This window comes from Choristoneura fumiferana, chromosome 12 (genome assembly GCF_025370935.1).
Source record: "Choristoneura fumiferana chromosome 12, NRCan_CFum_1, whole genome shotgun sequence".
Taxonomy (NCBI): domain Eukaryota; kingdom Metazoa; phylum Arthropoda; class Insecta; order Lepidoptera; family Tortricidae; genus Choristoneura; species Choristoneura fumiferana.
The window spans coordinates 5,533,850-5,558,594 of NC_133483.1; the positions used below are offsets into that span (position 1 = coordinate 5,533,850).

The 24,745-nt window shown below is 38.4% G+C and overlaps 1 protein-coding gene across 5 annotated transcripts in view; it reads right to left on the reverse strand.

The window, feature by feature from the left end:
- Zasp52 (Z band alternatively spliced PDZ-motif protein 52) overlaps positions 1 to 24,745 on the reverse strand; it is a 52,030-nt gene that overhangs the window by 10,234 nt on the left and 17,051 nt on the right. For 3 of the 5 annotated variants that reach the window (XM_074095071.1, XM_074095076.1, XM_074095075.1), the window contains exons 2-9: positions 19,358 to 19,462; positions 5,739 to 5,890; positions 4,117 to 4,291; positions 3,665 to 3,795; positions 3,222 to 3,313; positions 1,921 to 2,275; positions 977 to 1,165; positions 217 to 307 (exon numbers count right to left, since the gene is read on the reverse strand). In XM_074095071.1, the coding sequence (XP_073951172.1) occupies positions 217 to 307; positions 977 to 1,165; positions 1,921 to 2,275; positions 3,222 to 3,313; positions 3,665 to 3,795; positions 4,117 to 4,291; positions 5,739 to 5,890; positions 19,358 to 19,462 (1,290 nt within the window). Of the gene's footprint in view, positions 1 to 216; positions 308 to 976; positions 1,166 to 1,920; positions 2,276 to 2,660; positions 2,806 to 3,221; positions 3,314 to 3,664; positions 3,796 to 4,116; positions 4,292 to 5,738; positions 5,891 to 19,357; positions 19,463 to 24,745 lie in introns of all 5 variants that reach the window. The other 2 variants (XM_074095073.1, XM_074095072.1) reach the window with 2 other exon arrangements.

A 24,745-nucleotide genomic window follows, 5' to 3' on the forward strand; every position in this document is an offset into this window, starting at 1 on the left:
TATTTTTGAGCAAATTTTTTCTTACAAGTTTATGAACTCGACTGTACACACACATTACACTTTCCGTTGATTATAAAGTTCCGCGACCTATTGTGGACTATGTCTAAGTACAAAAAGTTTGAACTCTTCAGGATTTGGAGTTGCAATTGCTATGCACCTAGACGTATTAACGTACTATAACGTACCGTAACGTACGATCTAAGTAAGTATACTTACGCTAAACATTGACGAGGAGCCATTGCTGTAGTTGTTCGTGGTAAGCGGCGGCAATGGTGTCGAATACGTGTTCGTGGGGACTCTGCCACCGCTGCAAAACGACACCTTTAGTTAGTGGTTTCTGTGTTCATTTTATTGACAGTGAAATGACAAACCAAGCGCTTCATAAAAAGATGGTCCTTCGAACCGGATATAAAATGACGAAATCCAAATTGGACACTTCAGATGCAAATTCCTCTTGCACACACACACACACATAATATTAACATAATACAAACCTATGTCAATTGATTTATGGTGTCAAATACCCTATTTATTATGGTTCTCTATTGTTTGCCCAAATTCAAATTCCGTTTTCCATAATGTGCAACGTTTATTTGTATTTTCATTTGTCGTCAATGGTTTATTTTTGGCACAGTATTTTTCTTGGAATTATTATTAAATTGACCTAACTTAACCTACTGAATTCTATAAGATGACAATTTCAAAAAGTCCTTAAAACACACATGTTCTCATATCTATGCTTAATGAAATTATGAGTATCAAATTTATTTATTACAAACAGTTCGATTCCTGGCCTTCTCATAGTGACCGACCTGAACGTTTCATAGTCATTTTCACACTCATTTTCACTTGTCAACCAAAGCGATGTACTACTACTAATACTACATAATATGTATGATTTCTTCAGTGAATGACTCCACAGTGAATCACGATTCAGTTAGTTCAATAGTAGATAGTGTGGATAGTGAATACTAACGGTGGAACGGTGACGGGCTCGAGGTTGGGCGCAGGCGGGTTCTGACGCGCAACTAGCTTCGCGTGGATGTCGCAGTACAGCTTCCCGTTCAGATTGTAATATCCCTGGTTCTTCAGAGACGTGCCACAAGTGGAGCACTTGAAGCATTCCACGTGGAGGTTCTTGTCCTTTATGCGGACGAACACGCCGCTACAGTAAAAAAATACGCATTAAAATCAACGTTGAATTTTGTTATTTCCTTAAGTAATGACAGCGAGAGAACGACTCATGTTTCATAATTTTCATAAATGACCCTAGAGTGCTTAGTTACTACCTTTACAATCATGCTCACTGCTCACCCAGGTCGTGCGTGCCCATATTCTACCAGGCAACATGGACAAATGCGCTATGAGATGTGACGAAGTGACAGTCATGCTGAGGGATGTACCTACGGATACAACTGCTGACTATGCTAGTCCTAAGTGATTCGCATTCTCTTAACTACAACGACGAAGAAGAAGAAGATTAATGAAAAGAGTTGACGATGAGTAATAGAAAGACGTATGAAGTTGATGAGAGAATGTGCAGAAGGTAGTTAAAGTACACTGAAGATTCTCATGATTAAAATGAAAATATCAAGATACCGTCTCGGTTTATAAGTTTGTACTGTAACTATGATGAAATATGAGAAATGAAAATTATTAACTAGCACAAGTAAGAGGTAGTACAATTATCGTAAACAACAAATAAATGTGCCAAGTTAATCTACATAATGTTACTGCTCCATTCAACTGTAGATAACTATACCGTATACCGGATTTACTTAGGTAGATCAGCAGAGAGACAAGCTAACGGAGCCGCAACAGAATGACATCAAATATATAACAATCTACACATTAGAACTAATAGTGCACAGATCGACACGGTCGCAAACACGTCAAGGCATGCCACGAGGCGCCTCTTACATAATGTAGCGGTTACACTCGGAGCAATAGGGCGTGTCGTTGAGGACGGGGAGCGCGGCGGCGTCCGGCTGCGGCACGGCGGGCGCGCCCAGCGCCACGCGGCCGTCCGGCAGCACCTGGTGGCAGCCCACCGGGATGCTGGGCCGGTGCGGCGGCGCGGGCGCCAGCGACTCCGGCACCGGCGTCTGCGTGCCAGTGTCGGTGCGCGGCGGCGGCGCGCTGAGCCCCCGCGGCGGCGATGTGCCGGGCGCGCCGGCCACGCGCGGCGTGCGCGACCGCGACCGGTGCGAGCGGTGCAGGCAGCTCGGCGTGCCCGTGCGCGCCACGCTTGCGCGCGAGTAAAAGTGAGACGGCTCTGCCGACCCGCAACATTTAGTTACACATAGCATCACAACACGATCAGGGACGGGTGGGACGCGATGCCGGACCGGGAATCATGCCGAAACCTAACCACTCTGAGCACCTACACTAATTGGGATACCGATTCCTGTCACACGTATTTTTTTAATTAGTGTTTAGACAAAGAAAACAATCTTCGGGAAGGACTTTTCAATTAGGCACCTTCTTATGATTCATTTATTCGACGCACATCTAATTGGAAATGTCATACCTCGAAGTGATCTTGAAGAATCAACAACTCAATTAGTGCAAGTAGGTCGAACGATAGCCCTATCGAGCGCGGTTTTTGTAAGGGCGCGATGTTTGCCACCGTGTCGGTCCACGCTTGTCGTCCGACTTACGTGATGAGTCGTTCGCACTCTTCGCAAATGTTCTGTCCGACGGGCAAGCCGCCCGTGTTGTTGAGCGGCGCGTCGGGCCGCGTCACCGGCGCCTGCACGTGCCGGAGCCCGGTCGCCGCCGGCGGCGCTCCCGGACCGACCTCTACTAATAGCCAATTCATATCGACGGTTATTAACCAGCTGACCAAATGTTCTCGATAACAAAATATTTTTTAAAATAAAGGCACAATGCTATATGATGCAGACAGTTCCGCGTTAAAACTGGGTTTTAGCACCAGTATGTTTTTTTTATGATTTTAGTATGAATATAGGTAACTTTGTATAACATAGTTATTTCCGAAAGGTAATAAGGAAATTAAAAAAACTAATGTACCTACATCCTTTTCCACTGAAACACTTACAGTTTCGACCTTAAACTCCAAGGACCATGAAATATTTACATAATGTAGGTCATAAATGAGAGAGTTATTATGTTATGTAGTAATCACGTCACAAATTGTACATACAGATAATCATTTAAATAGGTCAATACATATTGTGGGGGATGACATTCACTCATACCTGGCTCGGGGTCGTTCTGCTCTTCCTGCAGTACTTTGAATACTGCACTCTTTTCAGCGTCGTAGTGTTTCTCATTTTTCTTGAAGTTAACTCTGTTGAATTGGAAACATTTCAATCAATTAAAATATTTAGGGGACAACATTGTAACTAAAAACTGACTATGCAATTGCAGATTAGTCTGGATCTGTTATTTGTATTCACTAGCAAAGGGAGGACAGATACAGTCATCTTAAAAGCAATCCTGCATTCCATTTTTTCTAGCATTATGGTAATTACATTGGCCGTCTTTTCAATGAGTAAAGTTGACAACAACTCAACGAGTTGCGACTGCTACGAAGTACCTCAGTATTTCGTAGATTATAATATAAATATAAGGTCTATCAGACTTTTTTGATGTAAATTTGTCCGGAATATTCAACGGGGACTGATGTCACAGTGCTTACCCCAACACTCCTCCGGCCAAGACCTCGGTCTGCGCAGACAGGGTCTCCGCTATCGTCTGGTCGCTGTACATTTTCACCGGTGTATTATACTGCTTATTCACTATGCTCTTCACGTTCTCATTACCATTCATCTGAAATAAGTATTTTGATGTTTATTCTTATTGCACCAAAGAAGGACTCACTTTGAAACATCTAGTTTTAGGAGTAAAAATCTTTAAAAAAGATAGGTACATTGTCTGGACCCTATCCACCTAATTATATAGATTTCCTTTTGAGACATTGATTTTTACCGCGGTAAATCGACTTCTGACGTGCAGAATCAACCAATCACATTGTATTAGTTAAGAATCACATTTAGTGTCGTGGTAGTGGACAATTTAAAGCTCTTTCTTCAACTGTTATAAACCATTGCTGCCAGCAACAAATGTACAGCGGGTTATCTTCCAACTTACGTATCCGAAGGGCTTAGCGACATTGTTGTGGCCCGAGCCGAAGGCAAGCGATGGTTGATGGTTAGCCTTCAGGGAAGTGTTGGTGACGGGAGTCGGGCTGGATCCGAGCGGCCGCGAGCCGGGTCTCGGGAGGCTGCCCGTCGGCGTGACTGTCGGACGCCAGGTGCCACCACCGCTGTTTAAATATCATAACATAACAACTATTAGGTTGTGGCACGCTCAAGAGTTGATTTAGGAGGCATGTTACTGATACATAGTAAGCATGCATCGCAAATTCATGTACATGTATTGAAAAACCGTAACCTTAAGAAGTATTATCACTCGCTACGTCTATCATCATCATCATGTCAGCCGAAAACCGTCCACTGCTGGACATGGGCCTTCCTCGAGGCTCTCCACTCAGACCTTGTGCTTTCCGCATCCACCTCGATCCCGTGATCTTAACTAAGCTACGTCTATGCAAAAAGTAAATGTGTTTTTGCAGCTCCTCCATTTTCACACTATAAGAACCAAACAAAAACTAAAACCCAACTATCACCACCACATCTGGCCTGCAAAACTCGAACTTCGTATATTTTGCCGTCCCGCTGACGCTTATGTAATAAGCGAGTGAAAGGGACGGTGTAATACGAACTTCGAATTACGAGTTTCGTAGTAGCCCCTCTGGTAGCATGGGAACGGCTGTGTGTGTTGCTCTGAAGATGAGCTCTGGTTAAATTCGAAACATGTCAGTGTTGTGTATAGGTGATAGTGAAAGTTGAGTTTGTGTGATTTGTGTAGGTATGTTCTTACTTGTTCTTACAGTGTGGAGGTGATGGAGTTGCACAAACGTAGATCGCGGGTGAGCAAAGTAAGCTGCGTTTCAACCAGAGATGTGCGAGGAATGCGTTTTTCATTAACCACAAAAGATAAGGATAACCTAACCTACAAAAAGTTGGAAAACCCCCGACTTTGTCAATTCAATGTTAAATATCTCAAAAACGGCTAAACCGATTTTGATGAAACATATCTAAGAACCATTGCTAGAAAACCTGATTTCAAATAAAAAACCGCACTCAAATCGGTCCACCCGTTTAAGAGCTACGGCCACAGACAGACAGACACACAGCGTTCGAACTTATAACACGCCTCTTTGCGTCGGGGGTTAAAAAAGAAACGATTCATTTACGCCTCGCTACGCTCTGCTGTTTTCACCAGAGCGGTGTTGTGCGAGGATAGGTAAATCAAGCGTTTCTATTGGTCCATGAAAAACTGATTCCTTGCAACACATCTTCGCACATCTGCAGCTCTGGTGGTAGGACCTTGTGCATGGTCCGCCCGGATTGCTACCACCGTCTTGCTCGCTAATCCAGCCGTGAAGCAGCAGTGCTTGCACTGTTGTGTTTCGGCGTGGAGAGTAAGACAGCCGGTGAAATTACTGGCACTTGAGTTATCCCACCGCATCTGCAATCCCCACGTGTTGCAGGTTTCTATGGGCGGTGGTAATCTCTTACCATCAGGAGACCCGCTCGCTCGTTTGCCATCCAGTAGAATAAAAAAAAAAACCTAATTGTTTTTAGTTAATCGATATGGACCACAAATTAACGCCTCATTCAATTATTTATTCAACTGAAGAGTCGTACCGTTGGACGGTGAGTTCGAGCGCGACCCCCGCGGCGCGGATGGCGTCCTGCGCCTCCTGGTGCCGCAGCGTGAACACGTCGGTGCTGTTGACTTTGATGAGTGCGTCGCCGGCCTGCAGCCCAGCGCGTTCCGCTGCGCTGCCGCCGTTCACCTGGAACAATACAAGGGACGGTTCATAACAGACCTGTACTGTACAGTCTTTCCCATAACGGCACACGGGCCTCGAAAGTCAGATATCGTCGATGATACTGAAATGCCGCGTAACCAACAATCTGACCGCGTATCTGACTAGAGGCAAAATTTTATAGAAGAGTTTTAAAATTAAATGGCTTTGTGTTTATATAAGTTGTAATAGGTACTTATACCAGTCACGAAATTTCAAATTTACTATTTTTGTACGGTAGGTGAGCATTTCTAAAAAAGTTTGTACATTTGATTTGCCACTCCGATTTGGATAAAAATTTGCAGGTACGTAGAGTGAACGATACTGAGTCGTAATAACATAGTCTCTCAAAATGTCCCAATTGGTTTGTATGGAAATTTTCCATACAAATTAATTGGGACATTTCGGGAAACTATGTTATTTAAACTCACTATCGTTCACTCTATCTACCTGCAAATTTTTACCCAAATCGGAGTCGCAAATCAAATGTACAAACTTTGATAGAAATGCTCATCAGGTACTCGGCCGGCATTGCAGTATCATCGACGATATTTGGGCATTTTCACAAAAAAGTGTACCCTTTCTTTTTTTTCAATTTTGGAAAAATATGGTTTTTCCTACTCAGAATCAAAAGCATAATTGATTCCGATGGTTTAAAAAATGACCCAATCGAAAATGACAGTTTTGTGAGGTGAAAATTTGTATGTAAAAATTATATACATTTTGAAAAAAAAGTAACGTTTTTTTGAAAACGCGTTTATTTGTTAACACGAAAAAATATTTTTTGTTGCCAATGACATTCACTTTCATGCCCAAGGGCCCTCGCGAACCCGAAGACGGCACTGCAACAGGCTCGCGATTAAAGTCTGTAGAAACGTGGTTAAGGGAAGGCTATGGTGAATATGAAGCTGAAATAAGAATAAAAGACTTGGCTGAATTTTCAACTTGTACTATTCTATTATCTATTCTGTGTCGTAACTAAGAAAGCACTTTCTTAGCCAAATCGACAAAAGCTTTTGGACTCGGCTAAAATGGAAGGAGGAGGAGGGGTCAACTCAAAGTTTGTTTGTTTCTTCTCACTTCGTCCAACTCTACAGGTTTGGAAGTGAATGTAGCACTACCTTATCTAGATGAGACAGTGTTGCGTTCAACACACTGCTCTAGAATTCTAGATATCAATGTGTTCCCGATTCCCAGTATCGAATGTGGAATGCGATCAGGCGGCGGAAGGAAGCCGCAGTGACGTCACGAGCATGAGATCAGCGCGCGCGCACCGTCTGCCGCGTCTGCGGCGGTCGTCGCATAAAAACTTGCTTTTATCGCGAAAGAATTTGCGTCTATTTATAGAAGGTAAAGAGGTTGAACTTATAATCGTTGCGTGCACTTGATGCACTAGGTGCAATTGGGCTCTACATATTGGCATTACAAAAACAAGTAAACACGTACGTTTTAGACAAAGTTACAGTTTAATTTATTGAATCAGGCGTTTCTTTCAGGCGTCCAATATCAATGAAATAAAAGAAATTCTTAACTTTTTTAAGGTCGCGGGTGAGCAAAGAAATTGTTTTAGTTCATTAAAGTTGTCCTTTTATGTAGTAGCGCGGTATTTAACGAATGCAACATGGTAAATGTTATGGGTAATTTTCATACAATAAACTTAGGCACGCTATTGGTACAAGTTTTTTTATTGTGCATATGTAATGTGAAATTTACTGAGTACAGTCACCAGCACCAATATCTGACACAACAAGCGTGCATAAATATCTGATACGACTCTATTTCTAGGGCCGTAAGGACGTGTCAGATATTTTTGCACGCTCCACTGTGGCAGATATTAATGCTGGTGACTGTACCTATGCAAAATGCGCCAATTAAATGTTTTAGGTAGGTTGCATAGGTACTAGTTAGATAATTTAATACTAGCCGTTTTGCTGTCAGTTTGATTTTCTTCTAAAAACGGGGAAGCGCAACTGACACATATGTGTACCTTTTTTTCGTTCATCCACCATTTCCTCTCATATTTCGTTTTCTAGAAATTTTTTACCGTACAACGGCAAAACCTACTAGACACTAGCAAAATTGTCCTCCAATGGACGAGCCATATTTTTCTAAAAAATCTAATCTAATCAAATATGTGTAAAGGTATATAGGTGTAAGTAAAGTTAGAAATAAAGTAGAATTGCTGACTTAGCAAAACACGCGAATATTTAAAAAATAATCAATGTATTCGAAAATAAATGCAATGCAAATAAACTTAAAATAAAAAAATATATACTCAGTGGCACAAAATTTGGCCCACTCTACATACAAAATTAACTATTACTGCATACATTTAAGGGCCAGATTTTTTGCCGCTCAGTATATTTCTGGGATGTCTGAAGTTTTCAGTTATTTAATTAACACCTTGTATACCTTACATTCCTTGTTATTTAAGTAATTTTATTCCAATCGGATCTACTCGTATGCCCGATCTACTTGTACATTTCTAAAACTTTATGAAAAACTTGTCTTTGCTGAAAGTAAGTACATATCTACCATGACATGTATGTAGGTTCAGTATAGATATTACAGTACAGTATCTTTATATACATAACGTGATTCTTCACAAGAGACAAATAGTCCATTATTATCTCCTCCTACGAGAAAAGGTAAACAACGTTTCAAAGTTGTTTCATGTATTAGCTATTTTGGATTAAGGCCAACCTGTCTTTCAGGCTCAGACATCCGAATTTATTCTAGAGGGATCATGCGCCCACGCCGATCAATCCGCGGCAATTACGTAGAGAAACATTTACGATAGGTCGGCATATACTACTACTCTCGTTTTCATTGCTTTACTTGTTATTTACTGTTGTACACGACTTACGGCTTCCATTCATTTAAAATTCGTTCGATAAACCTTTGGAAAATATATCTTTTGGCAAACATTAATTTTGGCAAAGTTTTGTTTTCTATGAATCGTCAAATTTTTAAAATGTTTTATAAGTAAGTTCTTATCTATCATGATGCTTTTAAGGGTAGGTATGCGCGCACGAGCAACTTTTGTCTCCGCGACTATTTTGTCTCTCACATCAAGTCTATGTGTTAGTATGGAAGTGCGCACACGTAGCGACGCGACTACTACCCATAGACTTGATGCGAGAGACAAAATAGTCGCGGAGACAAAAGTTGCTTGTGCGCGCATACCCTAACTCATTCGCTGCCGGTTTTCAATCTTCACTTCGGGTGCCGCATACGCACATATAGAATAGATAATATGAGCGTTGAAATGGCTGCATCGTTATAACAGTAGCACTGAGCGAAGGACACGAAAACGCCTATAAGCGGGTCAGCACTAATATATATATGTATACATATAATATAAATGCTTTAATCATTTTAGTTTACTGGCTGGCAGTAAGATTAGGTTTGTTATTATAAGCTTTTATTTAGATTCACCTTTCCTCTTGCCTTTCTGTCTGTAAACAAATCTTGCAAGTTAAATTAGACCAAATTCCAGCAGTTGGATTGACTTGAAATTTGGCATACTTATTTAAATTTCGTGACAATACAATAATCTGGTAGTGACATGACATCCTGGTAGTCCGGCCAGGATCGTCTCCACGAGACGGAACAACGGTTAATGGCATCGACTTGAAATTTGCTATGCAAATGTAGTTTGGGTGACAATACAAGTACAGTCGACAAAAAGTACAGTCAGCAAAAAAAAGCTTAGTTATATTAAAAATGAAATTTTTACCAAAAACATTTTATAATTTATGACTGATTTCTAATTCGAAAATCACATGGAAATAATTTTTAGACAAAGAAATTCAATTTTGTCAATCGACAATATTATAAACCCAAATCAGAAATTCTGTATACTGACCCCAAAAACCGCAAAAGGCTCTTTTACATGTCACTTTTTAAACATCCCGAAAATTTCAATTGCAACTACCAGACCGAATAGTTTATGCGTGCGAAGCCGCGGGTAAAAGCTAGTTAAATAATATTTGCGTCAGCAAAACGATACGAACGTCTATTTTCGAATTGCGTAGTAGCCCCCTGATTGTCACTTTTTTCGAGTCGATCGTTTACCGTACCTAGATAATGTTAAGCTAAGTATTATTCCAACATGCTAAAAAAATATTTACTAAAATGATTGCAAAACAATTTGATATAAAATTAAAATATAAAAATAACGAAGTGTCATGATGCGTGGAAAGTTTTTATGATGTAAAATTGGGTTATAGCTAAGTTTTAAAGATGTAAATAAAACATTGGCTGACTTGAAACCTCTTTAGTCTGAAAATGACGTACTACTTACTTTTTAGGGTGCCGTAGCCAAAATGGCAAAAACGGAACCCTTATAGTTTCGCCATGTCTGCTGTCTGTCTGTCTATCCGTCCGCGGCTTTGCTCAGGGACTGTCAATGCTAGAAAGCTGTAATTTTGCACGAATATATATGTAAACTATGACAAAGTGGTAGATATAATAAAAAATTCAAATAAAAATATTTTTAGGGTACCTACCATGGACATTGGACGTGTGGGGGTGATTTTTTTTCTCATCCAACCTTGTAGTGTGGGGTATCGTTGGATAGGTATTTTAAAACCATTAGGGGTTGCTAAAACGATTTTTCGATTCAGTTATTTGTTTGCAAAATATTCAACTTTAAAGTGCAATTTTTTAGAAAATCTAACCCGGTGGGTGGAAAAATTGGAAAAAATTCAGGATGGTAATAAGTATATCAAAGTTACAAGGAAAAGTTAAGTCTTCTTGAGAATTATTAGTAGTTTAAGAGTAAATAGCAGCCTAAGGTATAAAATATACCTAAACTTGGAATATTCCGTGAAATTACTGGCACTTGAGGTATCCCATCTTAGGCTTCTAGGTTGGCAACGCGTCTGCAATACCCCTGGTGTTGCAGATGTTTATGGACGGTGATGATCTCTTACCATCAGGAGACCCACTTGCTCGTTTGCCATCCAGTCGAATAAAAAAACAACGAAATCCTTAGAAAAATATTACTTAATTTTTCCGTAATGGCTACGAAACCCTATTTCAGGCGTGTCCGACACGCTCTTGGCCGGTTTCTAAAACTAAAGTCATAACTCCCTTGAGAAGAAAAACTATACGTTCGCATTTTTAAGAAAGGGCTAGTATATGCCCACAAAGATATTAGTATGTAGTAAACAACGACACCTAAGTACTTAAAAGGTACTCCTCAGGTCAACTCAAAACCCCACAAGTCTTTAAATAATACAACTCTCATTACTCAGAACATGTTCAACCACATACGAGTAAGTCAGCTTAATTCAACGCACCTTCCACATGTCTTACGCCCGACCTTATAACGAAAGCCTAACCTACCTTGAAACCTAAAATATGAGGTTAATTTACTCGCAATTGCCGCAAGTAATTAAAGACAATCCACAGAGGTCACAAACACTTCACACTAACGACCAGATTCCGTCATGATTTATCTCAACACATCAACCATGCGTCAACTTTGCGTGCCGTATCACAAAATGCACGCACGTATTATTTCTTGTCATTTATATGGTTTTGTAACCCCCTCCATTTCGGACAGCTGTCAGGATCTGTTTGTGATGTAAAGGTTTTGTTACACTGAGCGCTAAGCCTAAGCGTCTTTACGGACCTGTCGAAGCGAACGCAGCTCGGGTTTGGAAGGCCATACATAGCGTTTATCGTGGAAAGCAACCATCCCTTTCGTACAGGGCCTAGTGGCTAGAAAGGAATGTTTGCTTTATGGCCGCGACAAAAACGTCGTGCTAATGTCAGCGATACCATATTTAAATGGCGATATGTAACTAAATTCCCACTTGAATTCCCAAAGCTTCCATCGTGGTATCCAAATTTACTGTGTATGAAAATCCTGCGCGAAATTCCATGTCTAGACTTAGCGGTTGGGATTTTGGAATTTTACATGCGTACAATGTCAATCAGGATAATGGTAGCTTATGTATTGTTTTCGACATCCATGTAATAGGCACCAAATTTCATTCTTATTCGTTCAGCTCTTTAAGCGTGAATGAGTAACAAATACACTCTCAAACAAAAGTTATGACATACAACAATGTGACAGATACGGTCGCTTTAATAAATACGACTGGACGCATGCTGCAGCGATCGCTTTTAGCGGTGTCAAGTCCTTAAAGCCTTCTTCCGGTGGCCTCGAAGGCGGCGCTGGCGCCAATGCAAGTGCATGTGTGGTATGAAGTTATGACTCGAGTATGACAATGCTGGCAACACAATAATTACAAGGTAAAAAAGGATTATTTGTATAATTTGCACGAACAACGAACGGATGAAGACAAAAAACGCATTTAAGTACATCTACCCCATAAGTAAATTTGTTAGAGCGAACACGAACAATCGAATACTTAAACCTTGTATGCTTTTTTGGTTCCCGGAATAACAAATAACAACAACAACAGTGCTTAGTTAATTATTTTTCAAATAACTAATCGTGCATTGGCATACATCACGAAGAAGTTGCTGTTTGTTCATCATTCTGTGTAGCTATTACCTACTTGTTTCTATGGAGCGGCCCTCGCTGCGCACGCGCTGGCCATTTAAGGCAGCGGAATAACAAGAACAAGAAATTAAATGCAACACCATCACGTAAGGCAAGCCTTACATGCAAAACAGGCAACGTGGACTTCACGATTTAACTCCAGATTACGAATAAGATAAATAAACTTAAATGGAAAAATCTTTGTTGCGACTTTGTGGTACTTAGTAAATTGTGTCTTATGAAATATAAAATGCTCGACAGTTCATTGTCTTTCATTTTACTAGGACTAAAGGTACACTGGGTAGGGTACACATGTTGCAACCGACCAATGCCTCTTCTTGAGTAGTTGGTATTTAAGGGGGCGTTGGTGATCATTTCCTTACAAATGATGACCCGCACGATCGGTTTCCTCCCTCTCAAAATAAAATACTATCATATTAATTTCCGAACGGAATGTAAAATAAGTAGCTTTTAAGCCCGCACTTACTTAAGCTCAGTTCTAAGAGTCTAAGCCCTGAGCCTGAACAAATAGCCTATATTTAACGGTTATTGGTAAACAAACGTTCGGCACGTACCCGCCGGGTAGGTAATTAGAAAATACCATTGGCGATAATCCACAGAAGGCGTTGTTGTCGCAGCCGCCGTTCCAATTTCAAAACAAATCCCAGCCAGTACGTGACTCAGATTGTGTTCGAATCGGAGATAGAACCAGACCGTTGCATAACAAGTATAACAGCCACCAGCGGCCAGCAACTGCCCAAGTCCGGTTGTAGGAATAGGACTATCTGGTTTTGATATCACTGGTTATTTGTACGCTATTGTATCGATATCATCCACATATTTCCGGATAGACCTGCTGGCTTCATATTTTTTTAAACCGGATTAACCATCCATGCACTTTGTCATATACTGTTACACATCGATATACAAACTGAGACATGGATGCACAGAAAAACCAGAAAAAGAGACCAGCACTGGGAATCGAACCCAGGTCCTCAGCATTCCGTGCTGCGTGCTATAACCCCTACACTACTGCTGGACAGGAGTCTAGACACAAATTTCTCCTATGCACACATATCCCAGGTTGCTTTTTTTCTACTACGCTAATTAAGTAGCAGCACTAGCGGCATTTGTTTCGCTTTCATCGAGAGACGGTTTTCGATATGGTTTTACGGGATGATCGTAAAAGTACAAATTTGGAGTAGAAATAAAAAAATACAAAAAGACTCCAAAAACCAATCATATATTGTTACAAGTAGATGCAACCGCTAAAACTGCGTTACAAAATTATGTAGGTGTAGGTATGTACTTACAGTGTACCTATTTCCACCCTGGAAATGTAAAAAAGAAACAAATAAGGTTCCTATCAGAAAAGAAATAAGATGCGAGAAAAATATAAATTGTCAACATCGGAGTGATTGTGAAAAAAAATGATACAACAATCCTACACACAATTAGTTATAACTTGGCGCACCTATCTATATGCACTGTGGAAATCTTCAGGTTCATTTGCAATTCACATAAATGACGATAATCTTTGTGTAGTTTTGAGATAACCTTAGATAGAACCATCCGTCGGTTCGTCTGAAGCGCCAATAAAATTGATAACCGGACAAATTGATAAGTATTAATTTGTTTTAATAACATTGATAACGATATCCAAGTCTGGTCAGTATCTATGTATGTAGGTCCATTATCATAGGTAAAAATTAAGTAGGTAAATAGTTAAGACACTTTATATATAGGCAACTCGCAAATCGCCTCTCCGTGACTTAAGTAAATAAATACATGTTTTCGCAAATAAAAAAATCTAATTCTGACATCAAACAAGAACCAACCAACCGAACAATAACCGATCAAGAACAATAACCGGTGTCAGGACAATAAGAATAGAAAACGAATAGCCATTATAAAGACTTAAATCCTTCGGAAATCGTCGTATCTATGTATAATACACTTAAGTACGATGAGGCCATGATAATGAAATTAATCATTATTCCGTAATTCTTGCTTCACTAATGATGATGAATATTCTTCTAAAGCTCCAATAGGCTAAAAAGCTGCGTATTTATTTGCCCATCTTAATCTCTAACAAATTCCTCAAAAATAGGTTATTTCGGTATTTTGTACGGAATATTCCAAGTATTGTATACTTTATACCTTAGGCTGCTATTTACTTTTAAAATACTAATAATTCTCAAGAAAACTTAAGCGTTATACTTAATTTTCCTTTTAAGTTTAATATACTTACTACCATTCTGCATTTTTCTCTGCGCTCGATTGTAATGAAAATGTGCACTTTAAAGTTGAATATTTTGCAAACAAATCACTGAATCGAAAAATCGTTTTAGCAACCGCCTAATGGTTCTAAAACCTATCCAACGATACCCCACACTACAAGACTGGATGGGAAAACAAATCACCCCACTTTACGTCTATGGGAGGTAGGTAGGTACACTCAAAAAAAAATTTTTTTTATTGTACTATTTTGTCGGCATGGTTTACATATATACTCTGAGCAAAGCCGCGGACGGACAGACAGACAGACAGACACATGGCGAAACTATAAGGGTTCCGGTTTTACCTTTTTGGCTCCGGAACCCTAAAAAACGTGCGTGTGATAGCAGGAGAGGCAACATCTATTATTCTGGAAGTATAGTATTCATATACATTCACGATAACAATTATATTTCTCGTATTCTTAATTCTGTGCATACATAAATATGGTTACAAATTAAGAGAAGTAGGAATTAAATATAGTGTCTTAGTTAAACGACTACCTACTGCCAACACAAGAGACAGATACTACGAATGTGTGTGTAGGTATCTAACTTGATACATAACATAACGTTCCACATGTGAACTTAAAAGGAGTTGTCGTTAAGATAACACCTATTGACGTGCATTTTATCCCAAATGGGCAATCCGTTTACGTTAGCATTTTATGAGCCACATTGTTTCCACGTATAAGGCACACACAAATTAACACCACAATTGACAATGTGCGTTAAAATGCAGTGTTGGTAAGTTTATGTTAAAATTTAATATGATGACCCATTTTAAAATTTTTCTTAAGCGACCAGTTAAATGTTGGAGGTGAGGCAGCGGAGTGAAAGTATTGGTGACGCCATATCTTCAGGAATGCAGACCGAGTAAAAACCTGTCCCTTAGTCCCGATTAGAGGGGACGTGGTCATCTTCTCTTATAGTATTTTATGCCCTTATGCCCCGCAGACTGCATATTTTTTTGACACAGACGACGCGACTTTCGTGAACGTTCGTCGCACAAAATTCTCATAAAGCTTACTTAGTACAAAAATAATTAAGACCTCATTTGAAGTGCGATAAATGTGCGTCGTCTGCGCCTAAAACATAAGCCGTGTACATAGGCCTTTGTGATAGTAATCAATTAGATTTGTCTATAACACTTCTTATCGAATGACACAAATGTTACGATGACAAGGTTCTGCTCTGTGGTGCCCCTAGGACTTGGAATTAAATTGTTTGGCAGCTAGCTGCTAAGAACATTCTAAGATTATGTATATACCTATTTTGTAGTAAGTCTGATCTGAATCCGTTGAAAGGACAAAAATTTTAGGTTATTATAACTAAAAGTCAAATGGTTTGTTTAATAAATAATAAATAACACCATTGCAGAGAAAAACAGATGTTAAATCAAAGTCTCAAAACGAAACCAAGCAACGCCAACAGAACTGACATAAAATATTTTTATTGTTTCAGTAATTTTATTACGACTTTACTGAGAAGTAAATATAAAGCAGTATTATGGGTCATGAAATGGTCAAGAGCGTTCATCAGGTATTAATTCATGACTGGCTGGAGTCATTGCCGAGAGATTAACGCAAATGATTTGAACATTACAAACCGGTCGGCAAATCATAGCTGATGGGACACGTTTCGTGTACTTTATAATGTAATGAACTCTGTTTAATCATTGCGTTAATAGTACCTATCCTTGATAGACGAGGTGATTTTATGCTAAGGGCAGTAAAAGACATATTGGAACTCAGTTTTTGGCTTTGAGCATTCACAAAATAGTTACTTATCGTAACATATTTTTGTTGGCATGCACTTCAATGCCATCGATAAGGTTCCACAGTTGCCCTCTGTAATGTTTGGACAAGACTCTAATGGCCAGTTGTATGCCTTCGTACTTGTAGTAATAAAATTTTAGAGTTCACTACGACAGGGTCAGGGACTCGTTCTGGACTCATGAATGACGCACTCTAGGCGAAGGCGTGGGACGCGGGACGCGCTATATCGGGTGTCCACGATGCACGCGACACTATCTAGCTCAGCGCTGTGCCAGATAATTTTGTGGCTGAACAATTTACTAAATAAACATTAGGTATACCTAGTTATTAGACTTCGTTCGAAGTTTTTGTTTCATTTGTTCGGTCGCGAAAACCCTTACATATACATTAGTGTAAAAACCTGATAGAAGTTTTGACGATGTAAGTAGGTAAAATTAGTAACATACACAAACCATTTCACGGATAATAATTGTGGGCTAGCTATAACGCCTATAATATAACGTACCTACTGCATGAACAATGAAAGAAAGGATGATTTGTATGTTTTGTATTATCACTATTGTTGATGCCTATTTAGCAGATTGTAGATTAATTACCGAAAACAAGAGTAAAAAAAACTTACCGGGAAAGACAAATAAAATAAAAGTTGAATTTAATTACCCATCTAGTTATATACATATATATAGGTACCTACCGTAACTCATTAGACATGTCAAGCGTGCACCGTTAAGGCTATTGAGAATACATCAACATCATCAAGCAATAAGCATCGCTGTTGACATTGTTTCTCATTGTAAATACCTACTTATTCGATAGATACTTATGTCGGCATCACGACACGACGTGAAAATTAAAGACTTTAGAACCTAACTGTTTAGTTCTTCGAGCGATTAGAACAATATAAAAGCCTCATAAAAAAATATTTACAAATTTTTTCGACTGTGATTCCCGAAGGTGATTCCTGACCCCTCAATCTGGAAGTGCGATGGAGTGTCCTTTGCGATTAGACTTATATAAAAACAAAATTCCATAACGAAAACCTTGCAGATTTCGAAAGAAATTGGATAGGATTAGCAACGTCATAATAACAAACCGGCCAAGTGCGAGTCGGCCTTCCGTACCTGTAGGAAGTAACTTTAAAATTGTTCAAAATATTTTTATTTATATGATGTAACTAAAAATTTACGGTTTTCGCAATTTTTCCTTTATCTGTGCTATAAGACCTTGCTTCGTACCAAATTTCGAGATTCTGAGTTCACGGGAAGTACCTACCCTGTAGGTTTTGATTCCCTTGCGAGTTTCGAAAATTTGCGGAAATTTGCGGCATAAACGGCTGTATCTTTTGATTGCGTTGGCTTAGAAGTTTGATTTTTCACAGCTCCAAGGGACAGTAGACTTGAGTATTTGATATAAAATTTCAGCTTGATACCACCACGCGTTCCTGAGAAAAGGGTCTTGACAGACGGACGGACAACAAAGTGATCCTATAAGGGTTCCGTTTTTTCCTTTCGAGGTACGGAACCCTAAAAAACTATCAATATACTTAATAATTTCTTTGTCCTTTGTAGTTAGGTATGCATCACGTATGACTAATGTCTGTTGTAGGTACAGCTAGTAATTAAATTATAGTGGTATACCGACAGGTAACCTGTCAGTTAACACACCTAATTATATAAATTATTTTATTATCTAGAATCTAAATAATAAAATAATTTATATAATTAGGTATCTAGATTCTAGATACTTACCTACACAGATTATCTACTAGAAATACAGTTAATAAAATGTAAGAAATAAATCAAGCGCGCGCTACCTGCACGTACGAAAATAATAAATTGGTGTCTTTAAATTATATCGAACATATGTCACGACTGTCAAAAACTACTTTAACGGGGACAAGTAACCGTTAATGATGAGGTAAAAGCTCCTTCAGATAGCTTATCGAACTGCGAGTATACATATATTGAACAGAGTCAATAAAAACTAATGTTACCAATTGACTAATAGGTACTGTAAAAGTAGCCAGGGCCATGTTAGAAAGTCTAAAGCTCGGATATTTGACAGGAAAGAAACTGTTCAAAGCTATGTCCTTAGGTTGTCGGAAAAGTCACTTTTTTATATAAGGTATATACATACCTATATATTTAAATAATTACAGTTCAAGCTGGGTACTACATCTAGAGAAGCTTTATGTCTATACCTTTTTTAAACGAGCAACAGATGCCAAAACAGAAAATTCACAAAATACATTTTCCGTTGCTGCCACGGTGGTAATACCTACATGGATTTGTTGCTAGTTTGGGATTGTTTATGTTAAAGAAGTAAGAGCAACTGCGTAAATAGGTAGGTAATTGAATAATTGAATGCTTGCTTTTCTCCGATATAAGATGCCGGTCGTACTAACATGAAGACGCAGGTACTTTTTTGGTACACCACCCACACCCAAGCGTAAAATTAAACGCACCTAAATATTTTACAGTTATTTATTTGATTGAACTGCTTCTTGAATAATTTATTTAAACATGATCAAGATGTAGCCGAATTCGAGGAAGTGAAATATCATGCAAGGAAAACTGACAGTAGGTAATTGTTTGTAAGTAGGTACTTGAAAAATCCTTCAATGATAACGAAAGAAAAAAAACAATACCTGTTTCAAGTTGCAAAACTGTTTCAAATGTAAAAAGTGAGTTAAAATAATAATAGATAGATAAACTGATATTCATAGTGTTATACATGCTTAAGACTTGCAAGTGAATTTTATCCACTTCCATCGGTTGCTGTAGTGTAGTTTGATTGACTTTAAATTTGATTTCGCTGTTTCGATGACAATGCAATGTTAAAGTAACGTCAGCAAATTCGTGTTTAATTTATTAATCCTTACCTTTTGAACAACGAGAGGAGTGCCGAAGTCCTTTCCACCCTGCAGCCGAAAGCCGAGCGGCTCGGGCCCGGCTTTGTTCAGCCGCACAGTTAGCAACTGTGCCATCTGTCAACAATGATACAGATATTTAAAAAAAAAACTAAAAACTCTGAAAACTCTCAAGCGCTTGTTTGACAAAACATCTTCCATCTTACTATTTTTTAGGAAAACTGTTATTTAGACTTTTTTGAGGCGATTTTCGTGGAAGGAACACTTGCATCGCCTACCTATATGGTGTCTATCTTGTTTAATTTTTGTTATTTCACTATATTGATTTGTCGTGTTTAAGTGATATTTGTATTGTATTGTACTTTATCTGTTATTTTGTAGTTCTTGCTTATAAAGGCGTACCTACGTTCCGAACAAAAACCTGCCGAAAGTCTAAAGGTATACCTATAAATCTTATCGCCAGTCCATTAGGACACGATAACGTAAAAGTGGACATAAATCCTAAGAGAAAGAAAGCAGAGGGAAAGTAAATTGGCGATTAAGTATGACGCCAGAGCATTATAAGCATGGCATTTGATCGACCCAATTGATGATTTATTTTCTCCCAGGCCCAGCCTGACCGCACTCACTATTCGCTACATTCGGATAGACATCGTGCGATCTATTTTATCTACGATCAGAATCTAAGTGCGAACCAAAAGACATCAGTGAAAGGAGGCTGTGAGCAAAACTTTCGTTTATTTGTACAAACTATAAACAATAAACGAATCATTTATCAATTTTCACAAGTCTAAGATTTCACTTCGTGATATTCCAAATTTAATTAAGGAATCTGCTGATTCAATCTCCGACAGCGAGTACCTTTATTCTTCACTGAACAGATTCATATAGATAGTAAATCATTGAAGGTCGTTGGAATATCCAAAATCATTAAGTTATTCAATTAGCAAATGGCATTTGCATGTACAATTTCTAGATTTGCACAAAGCACCAATGCTTTAAGAGGTAAATATAAAGTATAAAACATTTGTTTAAAAGTGAGAGTAAGGGCCAACCACAACCTTGTAAAAGGACGCATCGCAGACGCAACATTGGCACAGTCACAACTCTCACCTCCGATCGCCTCGATGATAAGTCGTGTCATATCTTCATCAAGCCGATGCGCAGGCGATTCATCATCATCCAAGACAAAAAAAAATAGAATCTATTTATAATTTGTATCACGGCAAAGTTATACGGTTAGTTTCGTATGGATTCCTCATTTACAAATATGACAGTACAAAGGCAAAGTCAAAATATCTTTATTCAATTTAGGCTATAACAAGCATTTATGAATGTCAAAAAAAATCTACCACCGGTTCGGAAAAACCTCTGCTGAGAAGAATCCGGCAAGAAACTCAACGAGTACCTAATGAGACAAGGTCAAATTGGTTGCAATCGAATCGAGTGATAGTGTAAGCAATATACCGTGATTGATTACGGCTCAGATAAGCCAACTATTATACTATGAAGGTATTTCATTTTCAATGTTATTTTATCTCAGTAGATAAGTATAGACTCCATAATTGTAAGAGATAAAAAATCCGGTCATTGTAGGTATAATGCAATGCAAGTCCGCTGTGCAATGCTCCTCCGAGAATCATGTCAATGTTTATTTTTTGCAGTGTTAAAATGCACTTAGCACGGTCGGTCTTGTGAAGTGCACATTCTTCATCCTTGCCCGATGCATCGTCGCCAATCAAAAGGTCGTGACACTCTTCAACTGACATCTTCATCAATTCTCTTCGATTCACAATAAAAAAGATTGTAGCCGCTAAACAAGTCGTTTGTTATTAATGGCTAGTCATTCAGGCGCCAGTGCGGTGTCACAACGCTTTTTGTGTTCGTATGGTAGGTTCTTTTAAATATATGTGAGCTTACAAAATAGTGTGTATAATTGTATAGTATATACCCGTTAACGTACTCAATGCCATATTGGGCATCATACTTTTTAGGGTTCCGTAGTCAGCTAGGAACCCTTATAGTTTCGCCATGTCGGTCTGTCTGTACGCGGTTAAGCTCAGAGACCTAGAAACTCAGATTAGTACTAGAAAGCTGTAATTTAAGATAAAATAGCTAATAAAAAGTAAAAAAAAAACATGACATTAGTAGCGCGAAGGTTCCACGCTGGGTCATGATTCAATTTGTTCGACTGTACCTTCCATAAACGAAAAGTGGGGGTGATTGATTTTTCTCGATACCCTATAATGTGGGGTCTGGTTGGATAGGTCTTTTAAAACTATTGTGGGGCAAGACGATTTTTCGATTCAGTGATCTGTTTGCGAAATATTCAACTTTAAAGTGCAAACTAAAATCTAAACTGTAGGATGCAAAAATTCGAAAAATTCAGGATGTTAGTAAGTATATCCAATTTACAAGGAAAATTGTAACGGCTAAAATTGCTTGAGAAAACTTGGAAGATTACACAATACGAAATCGTTAGAAAAATACTACTTGATTTTTTCGTAACGGCTACGGAACCCTATTCTAGGCATATCCGATGTGTTTGTTTCTCTATAGTTTAGAGTCTAAACCAAACCTTCGTCCACTCCATTAGTTCGTACTATCTTCGTCGGTCAGATGAACTAGGATGATGTTAATTTAATATACATACCTACATTATAAAATGTAGTTCGCCTGTAACTAATAGGTACTAATATTGTTTTTGGACTTTAAATAAAACATTATAAATACATTTTATTAAATATTAAGGCCATGAAATACCTACTAACATAGCTTCCAAGTAACTTTTACTAACACTATGAATCTAAGTTTATTTGAAATACCTTAATGATAAATTGTTATTATATTGGAGGTTAAATCAGATAGAAGCTTGTTACTTAAATTCAGATATGGCACTTAACTTGGTTAGATGAAAACATAGGTAGGTATATTCCCATAGGAATATCAGTATTTATAAGTAGATTCAAACATTATCGTTAAGTGTACCTATATATTATATAGAGGTAGATACATAACATGCAACAATTTTGAACCAATTTAATGGATGGCATGAATTTTAAATTTTACAAACTGCAACCGCAAACCCCAGAAAGAGAATTCAAGTTAAAAGTCGATATTAGGTACAGCAGAATTTCATTTACTTATACCTAACATCATCATCCTATTTCTATTTGCCTATAGATGAGGCAATGTCATCGCGAGGCCTTTGTTCGTGATGAACCGTCGTTAACATGGACGGCCTTCCTTATCTAAGGAATGCAATGTTTAATTACATTTCATCCTGAAGCGACCTAGCTAACTGCTCCATCCGTTTTACTCTAAATAAGTATGTTAGCGCATGTTTGCTAATAAATACAATTAGTCTCGCGCCAAATCAGCCTTTTTGTAAATTCCGCTCTTGGACTTGACACGCTTTATTTTTCTGTAGACAAAGCAGCCATATAGTGAGCCAAATGCGCGAATTTAAATATGCATACCATGAGCATTCCTACCCACCAATTTGAAACTTAAGATATAGGTATTCTAGATGCGTGCCCTACGGTAACAATCAGTGGACCGTATAGCATTCTCGCACCTGCAGTTTATTTACATAAGTACAACTGCCTTCCACTTTCCATTACGTAGTAAACAAACCTATGCACTGCGTAGTTAGACGTGGCCTTGTCAAGTTGTTGAACCGACACGCCAAGATGAAAGTAAAAAGGTAAACACGATGAGTCCCTGTGACCTAGAGCCGGCCTCAAAAGTAGGATTCACTGGTTAACGACGCAACCGAATGACCGAAACGTTTCTTCACCACGAACGTTCTAAGGCTTCTAAGAACGAGATGTGATTGTTTAACAACACATTTGATTTTTTCCTGATTGTTACTCATACGTTAATCGATGACGTCACCAGGCATGAGTAAGCGAGGGTCCGCGACCGGTCACAGCACTGATTATGTTGGTATTTGGGCGAGACCGAGATTCCTTTGTGAGATGAAAATGATGATGCATAATCCGACAAGCGGCCCAGCGGCGCAACGGAATCACGGAAGACAACCGACCGACGGTCCCAGTCCCAGACATAATGCTGAACCGTTTAATGACGGCATTAAAACCGACGGACAGTTTTTTATTTAGTAGGTATTAGATGATTATTGCGTTGTAAATTAATTACAAAGAACTATAATTAAGTGTGTAAAAAGCTCTCGTAACGGTCAACTTAATCATTTTCGACGGCTTAACATGCCTATAAATAAAACCAGTTTCATAAGATGATCTTGCTTATGAGGGCTTAGTCTATTAAATACATAAAATGCTTGGGTCAGCCAGCACCTTTATTTCACGGCACTAATTATAAGTCTTTTTGTGATGAAGTCAATGGAGGATGCACGCGACTGCGCTGAATAAGGTCAGACGATAATCGGCATGTTTGATTACTTAGGCAATTAATTAAAACGTAAGTCAGTTTTATATTTTGATGAACGTAGGTACTTTTAAGTTATAAAGACTACTATCAATTATTAATAAATAAAATTTAAAGGTTTAAAAACAAAATTTAGTAATGTACCTAAAAACATTAGCATTATTGTTTATTTGCGAATGGGGAATGAGTTTTCCCAGAAATATTTATTTTCCACCTTTTTTAAAACTTTCTTAATAAGCTTATGTAACATTCGTTTGTCTTTATATGTCACTTAGATATTTGCGTTTGTCAGACACAAACAAAACATGTACGTATTGCCTTAACGTTTGTACATATTTTTTTATGACTAGGACAACGTTTTCATGTATTCGAACTGATATCTGATTTGGAGGCCGATATTTAGCGGGCATTCGGAGAAAGTAAAATGTATGAATCATGATATATGGTACCCCTATCAGATGATGTTCCGATTACATTTTACTTGCGCCGATCTGGTGAATCAATGACGGATAATGTGAAAACACTGGCCACATTAGTGTCAAAATCAACTGTCATCAGTTATAAGGGTTAACTTTCTTAGCTTAACTCAAGACTTGAATAAAAGTAATCTAATTTTTTATTATTAATTTGTTATTAGGTACAAATTCAAATTCAAAATGGTTTACTGTTTTCTGTTGTGTAATAAACTAATTCAGAACTAGGTATACTATTTATAATTTCCCTTTTTTGCTGACGGTAGGTACTTGATTATTGCATTGCCAATAGAGCTCTACACACATTCTTCCCCTTTTCACATCGGGAGCGCCAAAGTTCGCATACTTTTCGCTAGTCATAATGTAATGTTTGTCCGAATCATCGTTTGTCATAATTTTTCCCACCTTATTTTTTTCTGAAATTTTTGAATAGTAATGGTCATTCCATAGAAAACAATAGGTTAGGTTTGTTTTATAACAATTCTGAACAATTATTGGATTCAGAGAAAAAAGAGTT